Here is a 21646-nt window from a genome sequence, read left to right as displayed (position 1 = left end):
AGTTAATTTTAGCTTGGGTTGTAAGTTTGAAAGTTGTTTTCTACGATTCTGTGAGGCCAAAGTCTACAAAAGATGAAAATAATTTTAGGTTAGATAGTTCAACACTCTGCCAATTATTTATTTTTATTTATACTATTTTCGTGTGGTATAGCAAGAATAATGGTCAACAATCAAGTATTTTAGGCTCAAAAAACGGCAGATCAAATTCCTGATAATATTAACACTAATAAGTCTAAAAATTTAACCAAATATTGACTTTTTTAAAGTGTTATAGGTTTACTGACGAGGTGGCTGAGGAAGGGGATGAACCCTGAAACTGGTATCACCAAAATTAGTATAAATAAAAATAAATAATTGGTTGATTGCAGAACTACCTAACCCAACTTTATACCCACGCTAATATGGAAACAAACATATCAAAATAATTGGCTCATTAATAGCAACTTTTGACCTGTCGTCCTTTATATTTGGCTAAGTAGCAAGTATTTAAAAAATGTAAATTATCACTTTAACTTTGAATAAAAATATTTTTATGAATGCGTCTACAGATACTTCTACCCTTCACAGTCTAATTTTGTTTTAACTTCATACAAAATGTTTCGTATTATGGAAAAAATCTGAATCTTTACACTTGGGGGTGTGCCTGAATATATAGCACCGAATATTGATTCACATGAATTTTACTGCCTCGATTTGACCAAATTTTGGGTTTCCGATTTTAGATTTATTCATGTACCTTGTACTTTAATGTATGTTAGCACATGAGTCCGAAAGTTATTCGTCATGTAATTATGAGACCAAAAGTTTCTATGGATGAAAGCCATTATTTGATTTAAAGTAACTTTTGGCATCACAATCTTTAGATTTTTTTAATAGTTACTTCATAATTAATAACATAATTATGACTTTTTCTTGTAGGTTTATTTCTCTTATTTGTTATTAAAATAACTGCTATTAAGTTAATTTTAGCTTGGGTTGTAAGTTTGAAAGTTGTTTTCTACGATTCTGTGAGGCCGAATTGTACAAAAGATGAAAATAATTTTAGGCTAGATAGTTCACCACTCTGCCAATTATTTATTTTTATTTATACTATTTTGGTGTGATATAGCAATAATAATGGTCAACAATCAAGGATTTTACAATTTACTTCTTTTATCGCATCCCCTTTGCTCCAGCCTTACTCCGCTCTTTTCCACTCCTTTCATCCACCCTGCTTCTCTTCCATCTTCATTCAATATTTCTGTTATACTTTCCTTTTTTCTTTAATTTCGCTCTAGTCTTGTAGCATGTATTCTAAAGTCTCTTGCACTTCTCCACACATCCTATATATTCTTCTGCTTTCGCTTAAGCAAAAGTTATTGTTTCTTTCTTCATGTCCACCCCTCTGTCTAGCAATTACTTTTTCTCCTTCGTTCTTTCTCTCTCTAGGTACCTTGGCGTTGTTTCTGATATTATCTTTAGACGAGTATAACCCCCATTGTACCTAGGTTCCTTTATACTCGCCATTGGACATATTTGTCCTTGTTGCCACTTTCGAGGAGACCTTTACTTTTCCACATCTCATTCATTATTTCACACAGTCTTTCAATCAAATCATCCGTTCTAAACGTCCATACATCATTTACCAATCCATTCCTCCCTGGTCTTTTCCCTCTTTTCGACCCTCCAACTTGTTTCCATATTTTTTCCACTGTAATGTTCGGCCATTCTTTCTCTCTCAGCATTCTCGGTTTAACTCTTTTGCGCTACAGTACTCTCATTTCCACTCATTAGTTTCATGAAATGGTACTTCCATTGTATTATTAGCATTTCTTCACTGATCATGTTTTTGTTTTTCCTTATTTTTGTTCTTGCTCTGATTTTATGGCTTTTATTTTATTTCTTCTTTCGGAATCTCTTCTTTTTTTTATTCACACCGACCTGTTATTATTTCTTGCTGGACAGTACTCTTCTTTTTTATCTTTCCCTTTTTACACCTTCGTAAACATTTTCTTTCTTATGTTTTTAAATCTCTGCATCTATTAACCCGCCATTTGTTTCTCTTTTCTGATTTCTTCGTTATAAATGCTTTTCTTATTGCTGCTTTTTCAGTTGTTATTTTTAATTCTTCTATTTTATTTTAGCTTACTTCTTTTGAATTCAATTTCCAACATCTTTTATAATGCTCAGTTCCCTTCTCCTTTTTATCTACTTCCTTATTTGTGACTCCGACTTTTCTACTTCTATCCCTCAATTTTACTTCTTATAGCATGTGGTCGGAATCAATTCTTTCTCCTAATTTAAATGTTTCGGCTTCTTCATCAGCTACTGGGTTACATATACAGGTAAATTCTTTATCTTCATCCCCCTCCTTCACCCCATTCAAGACTACCAAACTCTTTCTTCAATTAATTTCCATAGAAATTTTCTGTCTTTATTTAAAATTTTATCTTTAGATTTTTCTGTGCGTTCTCCGCTATATTCCCTGCTTTTGTTGCCTATTTTGGCGTTAAAACCATCTCCTATCAGAAGAAATTCTTCGTTAGACTCTTCAATTTTTTCTTAAATTTTTTTCTTCAAATTTTTTGTAATTCCAATGCAATACAATATGCAAATTCTTTTTTTCTTTTATCTTTCTTTCCACTATGCGTTCCACTTCTATTACCCGCTCTTCGATTTGTTTTATATCTTTTGTCACCCCTGTTATGGATCCCCCACTTGCTTCACCCTCAACTTTTCCTTTTTCCTTGTTCAATTTATTCCCCTTACTCTTTAGTATCCATGTTTCTGTTAATCACACAAAATCAAAATTTTATGTACTCATTAAATAAATTCTGTTTATTTTTCTTAATAATGCAATATTTCAAACAAGCAATTTTAAACCCCATTTGTCCTCCCCGCTTTTCTTTTCCATTCCCTCTCTATTTTTTTTATAATTACCACCCCTTCTCTTTATGCTTCCTTGCTCAGTTAATTCCAACTCTCTTTGTAAAATTTTTCATCCAAATTTCCCTGTCTTCATTCCATGTCCTCAACTTTCCGTTTCTTACATTCTATAGCTGTTGTGTATCTTTTTTTTTTATTTCTTACTCTCTAACTTCTTTCTGAATTTTTGGCTCTTCTACTGTCCAATTGTTTTCAGTTGCTTTATATTTTCTTTAATTTTAGATAAATTTCCAACATTCTTCTGGAAATTACTACCTTCAAACAACTTCCCGCATTTATATAAAACCTAATCATAATATTAGCTTTGTTAAGTAAATCATCTATGCAACCAACTTTTATACTTAACAATCTTTTCTCAAACCAAAATTGTTAAAATTACTGTTAAAAGATGTCACTGGATATGCGTGAGTCCAAATGTTACGTTGAATGTGTGAGTCACTTCGGCCTCAAAAGCTACGGCGAGGCCGAAACTTCCAATTTGAGCCCAAAAGTATATATACGTGAGAGAATTTGAGGTCGAAAGTTATCATTAACATATATATATATATATATATATATAGTTGTTATACCGCTTACACAGTCCCGACTCGCTATATCTAGTAAACGTTACCAGACCTTTTGAGACGTTACCAGACCCGGGTTCGGGTCTAATAACGTTTAACCATGTATATCGCCTTCTTGGGCCCAGTACAATTAAAAATTGAAATAAAAAAGTGGGTCTGGTAAAACTGTTGAACGTCAAATTTTATACAGAAATAGTTCATTCCCCTTTTCTGCAGAGGGCGTCGTGTCGCTTAGCTGTATATAATATCTGCCTGCATAAAATCGTCCACATCGGACCAACGTTACCAGATCCGTAAATCTGCAACACTGCATTCTAGCAGATCAGTTCAGTATTTAAGAAAATCATGAGTACTTTTCTTATTCTACTTGTATCTGACTGCTTACATTAAGTAAAAATATGTTATTTGAATTAATAAAGAATTTTTACAATGAATCGTTTGAGGAATGGCTAGTTTCATGTTTTCTCGATGTTACATAACTCTTATTAGACCTAGAATATGAAAAATTATGTCTTTCATTGCCATTTGTCCGCCGTTCTTGTTAGAGACAATTTCCAAAATTATATACTATACAGATTATTTTGAAATTCAAGATACAGTTTAGGATTATCGTGGAGACGGGGGTAAAATGCTTATTAACTAAATACATAATTCAGCCTTATGTTTAATAAAAATAATAAAAATAAGGTTTTTTACTTGAAATATACCATATGTTCGAAAAAAAAAATAGCCCGGGACCGTAGCTATCTTATTTTTTTGAATTAATTCTTGTGATGTTTTTTTCTGAATACATTGATGTACTATGTTTCGCATTTTGTTAAAAAGCTGTGGTAAAAATTAATTTAATTTTTATAGCAAGGTAACTGTAACTGAAAAATGTACCAAAATTTTTGTTACATAGCAAGTTTAACACGGTTTATAACACTTATTAATGTATAGGAGTTTTAAATTTGAAAATTAAACTTCTATACGAAAACATTATTAACTCAAGACATTTTATTGCAAATATGATGTATTAAATTATTAATGTTTGAAAATATTAACGTATTATGTACACAATGATACATCAATAAATTTAGAAAAAATCTCTACATGAATCTTAAAAAAATATTCAGGGTGTTTGGTGTAATTTAAAAAACAAAAGTTGTATGTCGTAGATAAAAACAAATGAAAGTTAAAAATTATTTTTTTTAAATCAGATGGTTGTATTTATATTTAGTAGACGATATATGTAAATTTTTTGAAAAATTATAAAAATTATACAACATTTGACAATTAATTTCAGAAATTAGAAAACGACTCCTCAAAATTTTGCATAATTATGCCTTGGTGCTCATTCACAATGGGCATAAAGCATAAGGATGTCATAAGCATTAATGCATATGGATTTATGTTTAGTGCTCTATGGTTGTATTCGTTCACAATGAGCATAAGTGCTCATTCACAATAGGCATAAAGCGTAAGGATGTCCTAAGCATTATGCTCATTGTAAACGAATAGAAGCATAGAGCACTAAACATAAATTCTTATGCATTAATGCTTATGACATCCTTATGCTTTATGCCCATTGTGAATGAGCACTTACAGTTATAATGAACGTGGTCAGGTCAGGTCACCAAAGCGTTTAACTGAATGTAATTTGAAAAGTGCAAAATTGTATACTTCTGTAAGTGTAGTTTTTTTTAATCCTCTCTTATTTTCAAATTCGCTATAATGATCTACATATCCATATTTTACTTAATTTTTATTTGAAGATAGGAACTTGATTATATTCTAAATTAATTGATCCTCACTTAACATTAATTGAAAGAGATCATTCTTTTAGCTACATCTAATTTGTACATCTATTGGTAGATTTCGACAACAATCTTTTTAAAGCAACATTTAGTTTTTATTCCATTTTTTTTAATGAATATATTTGTCGGTAAATGTTTTATTTATTTCTGTTCGTTAGAATTTCGCAATTAGTTCATTTTTTACTTACTGAGCGTAAGTAAAGGAAGTATTGTAATGAAGTCCATCGGCCGACTCTCTACTTCTACGTTTTCTCGACCTTTCATTACCCCTACAGGACGAAGAAATAGGTCTCCCATTTCCGTCTGTCCGTCTGTCTGCAGCTCCGGATTTTTATTGGGCAGATAATCTCCGAAAGTACGGGGCGATTGTTGTCAAATTTTGTATTTACGAGTATATTAGGAATATCATGTAGATGGTAAAACGCTAACCAAAATTTGTCTAATCGTCCTCACCAACAATGTGATGACGTCACTTTAAAATTTCACATAGTAAATGGGTTTTAAATTGTATGAAATAACATAGTCCTACACATGTAGTTTATGACTTCGTATTGAGTTTTACCCGAAAAGTGCAGAATTTTTGAAAAAAATCAAAATTATGAACATCAAAATTTTGCGGTATAAATCCGCATTTTATTCATATTTTTTGAATTTGCATAAACAGGATGACACAAAAAAAATATTGAATGCGTGATTTATTTTATTAATTTAATCAGGAACTGCAAAACCGAATGTTTTAAAATCATGGAGATGTTTAAGATTATCATAAACATGGTAAATCTTTGATCAGAATGTATTTGCTCATCCACCCTAAAAAACAATTGATGACATCACCTCAAAATTTTGCTAAATAAATCCTATCTTAAATATGCAAAATATGATGACTTTATACTTGTGATTTATCACTACATTAATATTTTTTAGATTTCGTTATACAGCTGTCTCAAAAAAATTAATGACTGAAAATTAGTATTTTCTTAAAATTCAAACAATAACGCTTGGCAAACAGGTATCAAATACCCGCAAGAGTGTCTAAAATGCGAGGATAGCAGTTTTTTGTTCCATAGCTACCTATCCTTTAATAATTTTTGAATTATTTTCGCAATAATTTATCGGTTTGGCTAACCAGACGTATTTCGGAGATGAATTTTTGCATACAGTATTTATTTTTCATGTTTAATCAAGTGATGCAAATTAATTAAACTTAATTATTTCAAAATTAAATTAAGGCATGGAAAATTTACTTTTTCAAGATAATGATTATTCTCACGGGTTCATATTAATCCTCACCTATCAAAATACTTACATTTCAAATTTCATAACAATCCGTTCAAAAATACCTGAATTATTGCGCCCGAAAGTGTTACGTGGGACACCCGGTATACTTAGATGGGAAACAGACAATCTAGAGAAAGATGAAAGTCTTAAAATGTGTCTCAGCAAGCATAAGGATTATTTTGCAGAATTCAAATGGTTCAGACAAAATATGTACACGAAAACTAAAATGATACATGGACTTCACATGCACTAATTTCATTGTAGCGTTTGCCACGCTAAGTATTATTAAGGGATCGAGATCCTTCGAGGGCCTGTAAATTTGCAAACGTTTTATGCATTGAGTTTTGACACTAAGATTACCGATAATTCATGAAATTATTTTTTTCTATTTAACAACATAGACAGAGACAAGCTTAGAACTACAGAAAATTATAGAGCATTTTGTTGTGCTTCTAAAGTTGCCAGCTAGGCTTAAAAACATTTTTTGGTGATTCTGTCTCGAAATCATTCATTAATTACGGCTATTAATAAGCGAGATATATATTAATGGGTTAATACAGCAATCAGATATACCCCCGCGCACTTGATGTGAAATTTTTTATTTAAATGTTCTAAATATCATGAAATTTGAAACTGATTTTCAGCAGTTTCGTGTATGAAATTGCAATCACCGGAGAAGTATTGCAACCAACTCGTTTGTTAATAGGCGATTATTAATCGCCCTTATTAACAAGTATTGATTAAATAATTGCTATGGAGCATTGTAACTTTTTTGAAGAGGGTCTTTTTATAACTAGTTTAGCGTTCTTAAATTTTTTAATTAATAATTTGAAATATTAAAGTTACTCTTAAAAAATATACAATTTTAGATCTATAAATCAATCTTAAAGTTTCTAACACATATTGTACCATTTTGTGGTTAAAATTTCGATTTTTTTAGGATTTTAATATTAAAAAATCTTAATTTGTGATTTATGTTATGTGTAAGAAAAGCTTAGATATCATTTAAAAACTTTATGAAATAAACTAGAAAATTTTTGTGCTAACATTTTTTTTACAAATCTGTAAGCCTAAGGTCAAATAAAAATTGCATTAATAAATCCCAAGTGTAATAGTAGTTTACGATACAAGTAACGTTATTAGGGTTTTTACAGTACGAGGAATATGTTTGAAGAACGAGGGGCGGTAGCCCCGAGTTCTTTAAAATTTCCGAGTAATGTAAAACCAGATAACGTTACGTGCATCGTAACACGTTTTATTTTATCCTATAATCACAATTTAAAACTATAACAAAAATATTTTTAACGACAAAGTTCAAAGCGCACGAAAAATCAGTCAGCTATGCCTGCGCTGGTAGCCACGGTATTAGTTGTTTACACTGAAAAAACGATTGTTTCTGATTTTGTAAATGCGAGAATGACTTCCAAAATAAAAGGCCGTTGCTGAAAGGCAAAAAACAGCTGGCAGGTATCTCAAAGAGGTAGTAAACTTTAAGACCTGGAGAAAAAAATACACGAAAGATAAATTAATTACTATTAGCAGACGCTTCGGAATTAGTAAGTTTTTAAAATTTTTATGTCAACATCTCTGAAGGGAAAATGTCAGTGAAGATTATGATTTCACAACAACACTAGTGGTGTTATGAAAATTCATAACAGTACTAGTAATGTAAAGTATGCCTTAACGTAACTCGTTGTCAACGTGTTATCGGTATGGTTACAATATAGGATAAAATAAAATTATGTTATTTTATAAATTTTCTTAAAATTTTAGGTGGGAATAGGTATCCAAATTTTGGTTGAACTAACTCGATAGACATGTACAACTAGTAAAAAGAAAATGTTACTAATGTCTATCAAACTTGCATATCTGTTAATAAAAAAAATCGCCTTGGCGTTAATTTTATTAATGAGTTATCCGTTTGTCATGGCACTAATGGCGTCAAAAAGACAGGCAGATAAGATATATTTTTGGTTTTTATTATTTTCTTTTGTGACACTTTTGCATATCCACTGGTTGTAAATTCAACTTTCAAGATACACAAGAAATTTTACAGATCAATACAATGTGAAGCGATTTTCCATAAATTTAATGTGGCAACAATGTCGGGATTGATAACGTCGGTTTACTGTGCTATTTATACTGAAACGGGACTGAGAAAGCTGTTGAACATAGTGGGTCTGGTAACGTTGGATGAATATGGTGTTAACATTTTTCAAGGAATAATTTTACCCCTCTACTTTTTTTTAAGTTTGTTATTGCAAAAACCATTAAATTTATTATATTATACTCGGAAAAACAGCCGGGCTTGGTAACGTCTGTTTAATATGTTGGGCTTGGTAACGACGGTTGGATACGTATATATATATATATATTTTTTTTTTTCATACATGTTATAACCTACCTATAATGCTTTGCCCACCCATCAAAAATCACCACGAGCCGCCACTGTACTGTAGGTGTCATGATCCATCGAAAAAATATGAAAGCAGCTAGTCGCCCAATGGACTCCATTACAATACTTGGCTTACACTCAGGAAATAAAAATTAGAAATCTTTTAGTGACACTTTTTATAACGAACAGAGTAAGTTCGTAAATGTTAAGATGAGTAAAAAAAACGTAGCCACAAAGTAAATGACAAAAGCCAATAATAATTCTTACGTAATAGAGGTCAATTGACAAACTATTAGTAAGATGCTTTGACTCCAGTTTAATAAATGATGGGCGGCGTATTCCTTTAATAAATGTTTTATTACACTAAATAGCATAATATTTACAACTGGTAAGCCAACTTATAACTATATTTGTTGGTATACGTAAAGGAACAATAAATTAAAGTGTACTTGAGATATTACAAAAATATGAGTTATGCACGTTCTACAACGTCCATTAATATAAATTAATAATATAAATGTACATATTTAGCCTAATTCTAAAAGAATCAAAATCGCCAGGTAATGCTCACAACCGTTATTAAAATTCTATATAAAAATTTAATACAAAAGTTTATCATATTTAAATTCTATTAGAATTAAGCACTTCTTGTGGTATACGAATAATGAAAAAAATGCACCAAAACGATAATTCTCTGTAAAAATTCTCGTTATTGATATTGATACAAAATTTTGGGAGCTTATATTTAGAAATAAAATAAGAAAAAGAAATGTAGGTACTTCAACACAACATTATAGAAACTGTCTTCCCAGAAGTAATACGTAAGCCTGTGATCAGGGCTACCTACTCCATGGGGAATATATCCATTTGAATATCAAACATGCAGTCAAGGGTGAAAACACCGACCGCTATATATATATATACATACATATGCTTAAAAAATGATTCATTACTTCATTACACGACCGAATATGAAAACCATAAGTGAAAAAATGAATGTATATTCGTATAACAGAATCCAGATGATTTTTTATCGAAAGTCGAATAGTAAGGTTAGCCTCAATTGTATTTAGTGACGGCATTTCAACAATTGTCTCCTGTTACGTTTCAACGGATATTTCCCAGTATACTCAAAAAACAGGTTGTTCCGCTTAAACAATACGATGGTTTTACTGATGACGTAGGACTAATGCTACAACTAACTTTATACTGTCCCAAAATGTCACCTTCATTTAAATGTGCTTTTATATTCTATGATCGGCATTTTTTTGTCATGCAAGAATGTCATTGTAGCTCGTCTTTATGCTAAAGATTGTACATCCGGTACAGGCTTAAATTAATTCAGAAGAGCATAGTTTTAGACTTTGTGAATAATTAGTTACTGTGTTCATAAATATACACAAGCTGTATCACAATTTCAAATGCAAAAATTATATGTCGGTGACTCATTTTCAGGAAACTATTGTGCTTTTAACTCTTGCAATGGCACTGATTATACTTCTAGTGTGTAAAATAGATGCTCAAGTCAATTCTTTCTGTTTCATTGCCCACAACTTTATCTATTTGCTATGAGTAAGTCGGTCCATTATTTTTATCGTTTTGTTAAAATATTTTTTATAAAACCGTTACTTTTAAACAAATTTGATTATCTACTGCAGAATAAGCATGTATACGTACGTTCGCGTGTTTTCTGTAAATGTTGTCTGAAATCAATATTGCATGATGTGCTAATACTCCCACAAAACTGTACCAATACTTTTAGTCTGATTGACAAACAGTTCAATATTGTTTGTAGCACTGTACGTTTATCTGGTGCTGAACTATGTTTTGTGAAAAATTAAAGCAACTAATTATCATTAATTTATTAAAAAATTACGCGTTATGCTAGAGACAAAATAATATGTGGAAGATCAGGCTGAATTTTCAAATTTAACCTACACAAAGTACTGCTAGAAAGTGAACCGTAACGAATCTAAGGAAGCAATGGCACACAGAACAAATAAAAATACAGTTTCACAAAAGCTCAGTAGATATCACTGGTTATTATTAGTATAAAAATTAATTTTTTACGTTAATTTAATTTTTATGTACTTAGATATGAATACGACAATACAAAGACATACACAGTTACAAGTAAAATGTTATTTGTATAAAATCACAATGTATAAATATGAATACATTTACCGCATATGAATATTAAACAAATATAGCTGATCTTACTTCATATCTTTCAGGTGAAATAACTAGGCAACCGTTATTTACGACAAAACAAAATCTACAAACAAACTATCGTTACCTAATTTACTTCTTTTGATCTGTAATTTTGCAATTATACATATGTATAAACAATGTTAAGAAAGATATGCAAGATCAGCCTGTATAAAAACGTCATGACAATGAACAAATTTAATGTATGTATGTACATACAAATATGTTAAATTTTATTATTTTGTTCCGTAACAAACTTTTCCAACCTCATTGGAAAATTATTAAAACTTTTATCACTGAAATATTTACAGTCTGCTAAGTCTGATGACATGTGTAATTAAATTAATTTTCCTGAAACTAACCTAAAATTTCACACAATGCTATCAATATCCTTTCGTTTTAGTCAAAGAAATCGTATTACTCTAATATCTTTGGTTTTAGTCAACACCATATTGGATATTATTTAGTTTCAGTGTTAAAAAAAAATATAGCGTAACCAATGTCTCCAATGAGATAAAAAAAATTGATAAGTGTGTGTATATTGTGTACAATAAAAATACATAATAAATGTCACACAGCTTATAACAGACTTTCTTACATGTCCTAGCAACAAAGCTAGTACATTTATTAACATCGTTTTAATGCAATCACTTTACATTATATTAGAAAATTAAATATCAGTCTGTGATTATTACACTTTTTTGTCACAAAAATGTGCTCGAAGCTATTACATGTAAGTATTATCAAACTATCATAGGCACTGATACATTTTCACAACATAGAAGATTTATATATATAAAAAAAAAACACCTCAAAGAAATTATTGCATCAAATAAGCGAGCATTAAGATGTTTTGAGCTGATATGACCGTAATATCTTTCGCCAATACTATTAGGCACAATAAAAATGACTACAACCTCATGAAGTAACTTTATTTTGTAGTTACAAGGTGTTTATCTACCTTGTACGTGGAACTAACTTATTTTTCACAACTCCGAGTGTAAAATGCATGAATAAATATACTTAAGCATTATGTGTAGCATAGAACTACAGAAACTAAACGCAGCAACATATTTCTATTTTCGATTCCAATATATTTATCTCTACTGTTTGGTTGTCATGATTCTATAAGATGAAAACAAAAGTGAATATTCAGAAGTTATGAAATGTGTTACGATTTTTTATACTTTAATTTTTTTCACCGGATGTTTCTATTTTTATGGAAAATAATCGACATATTAACAAGCTGTATAAATTACGGTTTACACTGACGATATAAAAAAATGTTTTTTACGGATTTTTCATTCTATAAAAATATGTTGCGAAATTTTTAGCAACGCTGTCAACAGTTTCTATGATTCTACTGTATAGACTGGAAGCCATTTTGTTTTTGTAATTTTGTAATGTTAACGCGTTGATTTAAATAATTTTTCGAACTTTGATATGATGCACAGTGTCTACAAAGAAGGTAACTTATTGGATTAACTGCAAAAACATTTAGCAACAAAATCTCTAAAAGATGACTAGAAAAAAAAACTTGAGTTGAATAACCATAAAAACTAGGAACATAACATACGCTAAATCGCTTAAATAAAAAACATTTTAAAACTTAACATTTCTAACATTAAATCACATGTGGGCAATACACCCTTGAACACAAGCATTCGAGAAAACTGGAATTATAAACTATTCATCATGTGTCCCCGTAATGTTTTCTTCTATTGTATTTGTAAAAGCGAAATCTAGTAAAAAACTATACATTCCTAGGCTGCACTACTGTATTATTGTTCAAACGCAAAGGCGTTTCATTATTAGAATTTTCGTCTGTGGGCATTTGTTCACTTAGTATGTTGCCCTCAAATCCAGGATTCAATATAATATTCGGAACTAGTTCTATAATCTCTTGTTCTTCTGGAACTATGAATCAATTACTATACTTCTACTTAAAATAACTGCAAAATGTAAAATAAATGTTAAAATTAATTAACTTACCACTAGGAAGGCGACATTCTTGGTATAATAAGAAACATGTTCCCAATCCCAGTAAAATAAGAGTTCCCATAACAATCCCAACGGCCACGGCCCATACTCTCGTGTCGAATTTGTCTGCTCCAGCTAACATGCGTCGAGCCAATTCTGGATTAAAAAACATCTTTTGCTACAAGTTTTGATTACAATTGACCACTTTGATAAAGAAGCAATGGATTATAATTATCAGCAAAAATCACAAGCGACGGCCATTATAGCAAAAGTGGTCCATTATACTAGATTCATAAGTAAACTAAATATAGCAATACTAGCGGATAAAAATGAAAATTTTAGTTCCTACCTTCTTCTTTATATTCATGTGAAGTAGTTCCAATGACTTCAGTTATTTCCCCCCTACCCAGTTTATTGGTAGCCCAAATTCTAAATTCATAGCTAGTATTCGGTTGTAATTTATAAACATCAATCTGTCGCTGAAACGAAAGAGTGAAAATTTTTAAATAACAGTTAAAGTACTAGGTTTGTGATGCTAATACTATATGTCCTAGTATAGGCAACAAAATCAAAAAAATTATTTAATAGTAATGCACAGAAATTATATAAAAGACACAGATTACATAGAAAATAGATATATTTCCTTCATGACCTTCCTGTATGAAGAATTTCAGTAGCAGAACGTTTTTCATTATGAAACAATTCTTCACTAATAATGTTCCGCCGAAAATGTCGTTTGGTTTTAGTTTTATGCTAAAAAAATGTATAGCCTGTATGTGTTTATACTTCGGAAGAATGTCGCGTAGAAATATGTTTGAACTGGATGAGTTTGCCGTTTCAAAACAAAGAACTAACACTATTAATTATGCCACAGTTGAAGAAAATGTTCTGAATATTATTATTATAATTCTTACTAAATTGTAGCGTGGCATCACCAAGGCTGCTGTCGGAAAGTCACCGCCTTTATGGTGACGAATGAATAATAATTTTAAGTCTTTATCTTGTTTATTAAAAAAAAAATAAAGTTTTCTTTTCATAACTTAACTCTGCTCTCTCTCTCTCTCTCTCGCCTTTTCGAGAACATGAAGTGACTCGTTCTCAGTCTGACTAATGGAACATTTATTATGACGTCATACACCTAGATAATATATAATAGATAAAAGAAAAAACAAACGGCCAAGCTTGGCATCGAACGAGGAATCGCCGGTTCGCGTTTCGACCTGTAACCCACTAAGCCACAATCTGGATATCCTCTGGATCTGGATTTTGATCATTTAAAATTTAAATAATATTTAAATATAATTTTTTAAAATGACGTCATCAAATCGTTGGTGGGGATGATTAGCCAAATTTTAGTCCGATGGACTTTGCTTCGCTCGGGAAGTCAAAATAATAAAAAAAAGGTACATTAGGCGAAATCCAACGTATCTGTCCGCATTTATTTTTTATATAAACTCTCGAGGTCGGCGCTTCTAGTGCTTATGATACGTATGTACAGCGACACGTATAAAAGGCTGTTGTAGTTTGAAAATTTTGATGTCTCAGGTAACAACTCAATTTTTGGCATTTTATATGTTATTGTATAAAATTTAAATGCATTTAAAAAAAAAATACTGCCATGAAAGCTCGAGTGATCCTTCTTTTGAATGCTTATTCATTTTACACATGATATCAGTGTTTAAAAAAGTCATTGATGCAAACACAAAGGAATAAGCGTATTTCGTATTTATGGAAAATGTTGAATATGTAACCTTAATAAATATTTGATATTGTTACGAAATAAACCCATACGCCGGCCCCGGTACGATGCCCATGGGTTTTCTCAAGGGCTTTCTAGTATGCACGGCAACCATGGGTGACTCATCGTCGATGACGGCGACCGGACGGCGTTCGCTAAAGAAAAGCTTGGAAACAGAAATCGCGATCGGTATTACAGAAAAACATCGATGGCCGAATATCTAGACAGTATGGGTTTAAATAGAAGCCACCTTCGGGAACGACTATTCAGTCAACGAATCAAGTCCAGTGAATGTTGAAAGAATCTAGTCAAGTTGCGCCGGAATTACTTTGTACATAATCGCTGTGTAATCAGTCGTGGAAGTTTGAGTCAGTAAGAAATAAATTGTTGAGTTTTACCCACGTCGATTTTAAATACCCGTCTTGGACGTTTCGACAGAAGTAAAACCTTATTTCAACTAAATGTTCGAGAAAGTCAATTTGAACATATGTATTATGGTCGTCTAATTAATATATATATATATATATATATATATATATATATATAATTTTTTGCTGTCTTTTTTAATGAAGTTTTTCAGTGGTATTTTTTAGTTGCCCGTTTTTACTTTGAGTTTATTCCCGTTTAATATCCCGTTCTTTAAAACTAAAATTCGTAGAATCCAAAAAACGAGACTTATTTGATGGTGCTTCAGATGTGACGAAGAAAGATCTGTTTAAGCAGCTTTAGACTAATTTGTTTAATTTACAAAGCAGTACAATAGTTTTAAAAAAAAAACAGTATGGAAATAGCACCAACAGCAACAGTCCAAGTAATTATATATTTAAATATAAAGTTGCCAATAAGATGGCAGCGCTATATTCTTCTGAACAAAGATAAAAAATGCACGATTACCAGTTATCACCATGTTTGTGGTTAATAGAGTAGCTTTCAACACGAAAGGGTACAGGTGGTGGGAGTGCGCAGAACATTGTTTTGGTTTGGCCTTACAAATATCGTGCAAGCAGTGGCAGCGGCGATGAATATTTCGATTTTAAAATATTAAAATATTGCGGTTAATAAAAATATAATTTTATTTTTAGTGAGCAATGATAACTGTTAAATTACGGTACAGTCGAAGCTCTAGTTATAAACGACAATTATGCTAGAATATGAACTGTGATTATTACTTCGATGTTAAAGGCAGAAAACCATACATATATCTAATAGTACTATATTGCTAACTGGCCTCAAAAGATTCCGAAAACATAACGGCAGAGCAATATATCGGACCTCTCTGTCTCTCTGTGGTACTAAACAGTACTGCGCAGACACTCGTACTTGTTTAATTTGTAGTCGATAGCGTGACTGGGTGCGTTTTGACATTTCGTACTTTCGCTTCTATTTTGTGTACATGCGCACAGACCCTCGGTACTCTTATAGACAGAAAACAACATCTTCTGTCTCTCTCTGTCCGTGAACACCGTTTCTATGTTACTTCTGAAGAGTTAGCAATATAGTAGTATTAGATATATGCAGAAAACGTTAAGCCTTATTATAATCCGACTTTACGGTATCGATAAATTGTGCCAGAAAATTAAAAACCATATAATTATAGTCATAGGTTGCTTATTCTCAGAGTTTTAACCCCGCTTTTATCTAAAGATTTAACTGTTGATTTAAGACTAGTCGACTATAAAATAGTATATGATACTGGTTTATAATGAGGGGTTCGTGAAATTTTTTACTCATGCTATAATCCCTTACAGTATAAACTCGTTTAATAATCAAAAATACCACATTTTGTGTGATAGATTATCATAATTTACTGTTACGTAAGTCTATTTTTTTAACAAACAAATTAATTTACTTTTATTAAATGGTTGTCTGTATTCTTTTGTAGAAATTGCTCTTTTTTAATTGTTTTTGAAAGAAGTATAACTCAGCCAAGCCTCCCTTCTCAATGCATCGATGTTACGCCACTGATGGCCCGGCTACTAGAAGTAATTTCACCACGAAAGGGTACAGGGGCGGGGCTTAAGTTGCGCGACTTGTAGTCGGGCTAGCAGTGGCGTAACATCAATGTGTTGAGAAGGGAGGCTCAGCTTCCGCTGAGTTATATTTCTTTCGAAAACAATGAAAAATAGACCAATTTCTACAATAAATGTATTTGTTTGGTAAAAAATAGGCTTACGTAACAATAGGGATTATACTGCCGTGCTAAACCAAAACAACGTATCTGTACTCGCGCCGTTTTCGAGATAATGGCGTTTGAAAATTGGGTTACCTCGAACCGATTAAAATAACTTGCGTTTTTCGCTAACTTTGAGTTAACACACGATGGGAAATGATGTTTTTAGTAGATGAGTTCGCCCCGAAATCAATAGTTAACTTTATTTTGCGCTAAGTGTAGTTTATTGTATATTTTTCAGTCTTTTTTTCCATTTAAAAATGTTGACAGTTCCACGACAAAAATAAGGTGTCTGCATCCAAAGGCTGATACCGTAATCCGATCAGTACAAAAAGAGCTTTATACATAGAAATTTTAACGTAACTTTAAATTGGAAGATCAAATTTTGCTCATTCTTCATTTAAAAATAATATTTAACAAAAAGACGTATCATAACTCAAAAGGATGCGGCATTCAGGAATTGTAGCTTTGTCGGCCCATTTACATAGCAAAAATAACGCATCTTTCACATACGTTATATTTGCTATGTAAGTGAAATATGTATTTTAAAACGTAGATACGTAGATACGTTAAATGTATCTATTGTACCGGAAATACGTTAAATTTGACTAACAATACAGTGATAAAAAACGCTATGATCAGATTCGTTGAATTACTAATTATGCAATTATTAAATAAAAAAATACCTTAGAATTTAATAATTATATACCTTGACAATCCTTGAAACTTGTTTAATTTAAAAAGACCACAAACTCAAAATCGCCCAAAATTGCAATTACGTTGTTTTTGTTTAGCAGGGCAGTATAACATGAGTAAAAAATTTCACGAACCCCGTATTATAAACCAGTATCATACGCTATTTTATAGTTGACTAGTCTTAAATCAACAGTTAAATCTTTAGATAAAAGCGGAGATAAAACCCTGAGAATTAGCAACCCATGACTATAGTTACATGGTTTTTAATTTTCTGGCACAATTTGTCAATCCTATAAAGTCGGATTACAATAAGGCTTAACGTTTTCTGTTTTTAACCTCGAAATAATAATCACAGTTCATATTTTAGCATAATTGTCGTTTATATAGCTGTACCGTAATTTATCAGTTGTTATTGCTCACTAAAAGTTACCTTTTTACTTCTTTTACTTAGTTTTTTATTCAACTAATACATCATAATACAGCATTAACAAACCTTTAAATTCATTTTCTATAATGTCAACGCTAATAAAATAGAAAATTGATATTTTTATTAACACAAACAATATTTTGATATATCAAAATCGAAATATTCATCGCCGCTGCCACTGCTCTCACGATATTTGTAAGGCCAAACCAAAACAATGTTCTGCGCACTCCCACCAACTGTACCCTTTCGTTATGAAAGCTGCTCTACTGCCTCTATATATACAGGTCATCATAAATGATTGTAGTCAACTTGGCTTTGAAAACAAATGAATTTTTTGCTGTTGCCACTTCATAATACGGTTCGAAGTAATTCGAACTATTAATTAAATGTCATGCTCTGTTTGAGGTTATTTTCAAAAATAAATAAAACATTCTTTAAGTGTTTAGGCCTAACTGCACCGCTTTCACTTAACACTTAGAAGTGTTACGTAAATTCATTTGTGTCGGTACCCCCGTGCCTCGTGTGTTCGTGCAGTTTATGAAAAAAATATGGAACAACAAAATGCCGAATAACCAATTGTACACCGGAGGAGGTTTTAATTATGGATTAAGTTTATGAATATGAATCCAAAGCTACCATAGAAAATAAAAAGGATGATGTCATTTACTGGTGCGACAAAAATTCTAAAAAAAAGTGGTACGAGAACAAGAAAAATGAAGACCGGAAAACAGCCGCAGACGAAGAGGCCGAAAGAAGAAAGATTCGCAAAGGACCACGTCCAGTATTTGAAACAATGGATCCTTGTTTTGGTTAAGTTACGGACATCACAAATCAAAACACTTGTGGAGACTGGAGACGTACATTTCACATAGTGGGGACGAAAATGAAAGCATTAAACCAACAAATAGCCAAGATGATGCAGAGGAAATCCTGTGTGTTTAGGTACAAGATGACATCACAGTCTTGGTTCCAATGTTCAACAGAAAAGCATAGTTGAACAGGGTGGTAGTCAGTGTTCTGTGGTCATGATTTACCAACAACCTCAAAAGAAGTAAGTATACATTTCATTGTTATCTATAGAAAATTTACTGTTTATTTTAAGGACCACTGGCGTGTTACATACCAAATAATTTTAAAAAGCTGATAGATCAGTAACTTCACACTTCACACTAAAAATTGGTTTAGTGGAAGAAGAGCAAAGGTTATGGAGACTGTTCATGGGAACATAATTTCACAGCAGTAGCAGGGTTATGAAGTGACAAAATTAAAAAACCAATATTTCGGGCAGGAGTTGTTAACTACAAAAGAAGGAACGAGAAATTGAAGAATTTAATTTTAGGAAAAGGGTTTTAAAACCAGACATTAAATTAAACGTACTTACTTCAAATTAAAACATTAAAGAGTCCATTTTCAATTAAATGATGCTCATTTTTAATGTATTGTTAACAATAACACGAGATATTGTTAGTTTATAAATACATTTTTAGTATGTTGAAAATGGACTCTTTTCAATTAAACGATGCTCATTTTTAATGTAATGTTTACAATAACATGAGATATTGTTAGTTTATAAATAAATTTTAATGTTTTTCACTATTACTTAGTTTATATCGTGGATTTCGAGCCGATCGACTCAGTCCGATCCGATTGAGACTAATGGTATAAACACTGCAGATCGAATGTTGAAGTGGATTCACTATCAAAATTCGATCCGACAAACTAGTCGGATTGAATCGAACCGATCGGATCTAAAACGGATTCCAATGCTTGAAGAAGCTATGTAAACGGACTTGAACTTTTATAGGTTTATTATTTATGTTGACAACTTCAGACATAAAAAGAAATTAGTGTTACACCATCACTGGTTACACTATTATCTTTCTCCAAACGTCAAACTCAAACCAATTTCAAACTACAAATCAGTGGATCAAACGGACTGTTTTCCGTGATATAAACGCTCGTAGATTAAAGTGGGTTTGACAACTTCGATCGTCTCGAAAATCGATCGGATCGAAATCTACGATATAAACAAACTGTATAAATGAAATCAACAAAAAAAATTATTACCAATAAATTTTTACTGTCAAATATTACAATCTGTTTTAAAATGTTGTGTAACACAACAGCGACAATCACAACTGTTAACACAGGAAACTGTCGTTTCAGAATCCCAAATGTGCACCCAATTCTATTGCGGCTTCCAATGTGTCACTGATAATAGAGCTGTTGTGCTGGAGTAACGGGATATATCAGCAGTGTCAACAAGTATTTTTTTCGCCAGCCGTCTTAAAAGATGTCACTTTTAACGTCAATTTTGGACGGAAAACTTGACGTTTTTGTGAGAGTAAAAAAAAGTTGCGTTACTAAAGTAACAACGTCATTTTTGCCTTTTTAATCCTAGCATTAATTTTTTTTTTAATCCTAGCCTTAAAAAGTTAAAATTTTTTTGAGATTTACTTTTTGGCTGGCGAAAAAGTAGTATGTTTCATTCGGATTAAAAGTCAGTTTTTGACTCGCAATTTTGCATCCGCTCGGCTTCGCTTCGCTCCGCCTCGCAAATGCAAAATTTGCTCGTCGCAAAAAATGGCACTTTTAATCCTAATAAAACAATCTACTATTTTAAGGGATAACTTGTTACTTAGAAATATAATAATATAATAAAATTTTCTTAAAATATTCTATCCAAGAGCACACAACTTTGCAGTTGTGCATTTTCAAACAGATCTTAAACTGAACAATGATTAAAAATAGTACTATCATTTGTAGCTACTGATCATTGTGCCACAATATTTGAAATTTAACCATTTCATCACATATGGCTTGTACATTAATCAAGAGATAATCTTCCTGATTTCTAAAAATTTCTGGATCTTCTCCACTTATAACTTTTACTATTTCATTTTTTGTGTTCTATGTTAACAAAAATTCATATACCTGGTAATTTAATTTTTATATGTGCATATGCAATCCAAGGCGCCAATGAAGTCTGGAAAACGAGCTAGATGACCAACAATCTTTCACATTTGCTTGCTCGTCTACAATTTGAGGCATCACAAAATTTTTTTGGTACAGTATAATCACTGCTCTGGGTACTCAAGGAATTCTTTTTTTCAAAAACAAAAGGATTTTCAGCATTCCAAACTCTATAATTTTGCGAATTAACGTAGCCATTTAGATGAAACCATGCTTCATCAAAAAAAATTGACAAATCCGAAATTCTGTTGTTCATGTTGTTTTGAAACCATTCACAATATGCAACACGACGAGGATAATCAGCTGGTTTAAATTCATGGACTGACGATACTTTATAGGGATGCATATGTAATGTTCTTTTTAAAACTTTCTGACAAGTGGTGTATGGGACACCAGATTGCAAAGACAGTTTACTTAAAGATTTTTTGGGCTTTGCTCCATTCGTTCCCTCAAATCTTCGACGACCTCTTCACTAACTGGAGGCCTTCCTGGTGACT

General features: G+C 31.7%; 1 protein-coding gene across 2 annotated transcripts; it reads right to left on the bottom strand.

Moving 5' to 3' along the window:
• Window positions 1–12765: 12765 nt before the first annotated feature.
• Window positions 12766–13618, bottom strand: LOC135125490 (uncharacterized). 2 transcript variants are annotated; one of them, XR_010279888.1, is made up of 3 exons: window positions 13495–13618; window positions 13158–13301; window positions 12766–13082 (listed from the first exon to the last, which is right to left on the bottom strand). XR_010279888.1 is itself a non-coding variant. In XM_064051150.1 (3 exons), the coding sequence occupies exons 1-3, from the start codon at window positions 13510–13512 to the stop codon at window positions 12919–12921; spliced, it is 348 nt and encodes a 115-aa protein (XP_063907220.1). In that variant the 5' UTR covers window positions 13513–13618; the 3' UTR covers window positions 12766–12918. The 2 variants fall into 2 exon arrangements, 1 of the variants encoding a protein (XP_063907220.1); XM_064051150.1 differs by having other exon boundaries at window positions 13158–13323.
• Between the last annotated feature and the right edge of the window lie 8028 nt (window positions 13619–21646).

Source organism: Zophobas morio, unplaced genomic scaffold, assembly GCF_036711695.1.
Source record: "Zophobas morio isolate AGI-343-1 ecotype UQ-CSIRO unplaced genomic scaffold, CSIRO_AGI_Zmor_V1 ptg000008l, whole genome shotgun sequence".
In the NCBI taxonomy this organism is placed as follows: Eukaryota; Metazoa; Arthropoda; class Insecta; order Coleoptera; family Tenebrionidae; genus Zophobas; species Zophobas morio.
The sequence above is the reverse complement of the archived record's forward strand: the minus strand, read 5'-3'. Positions and strand labels throughout refer to the sequence as shown.

Excerpts from the sequence above, each read along its gene's own strand:
- LOC135125490 (XM_064051150.1), bottom strand. Across the intron at positions 13,083-13,157 it reads AGAATGTCGCCTTCCTAGTG|TTCCAGAAGAACAAGAGATT; the intron begins GTAAGTTAATTA and ends ATTGATTCATAG.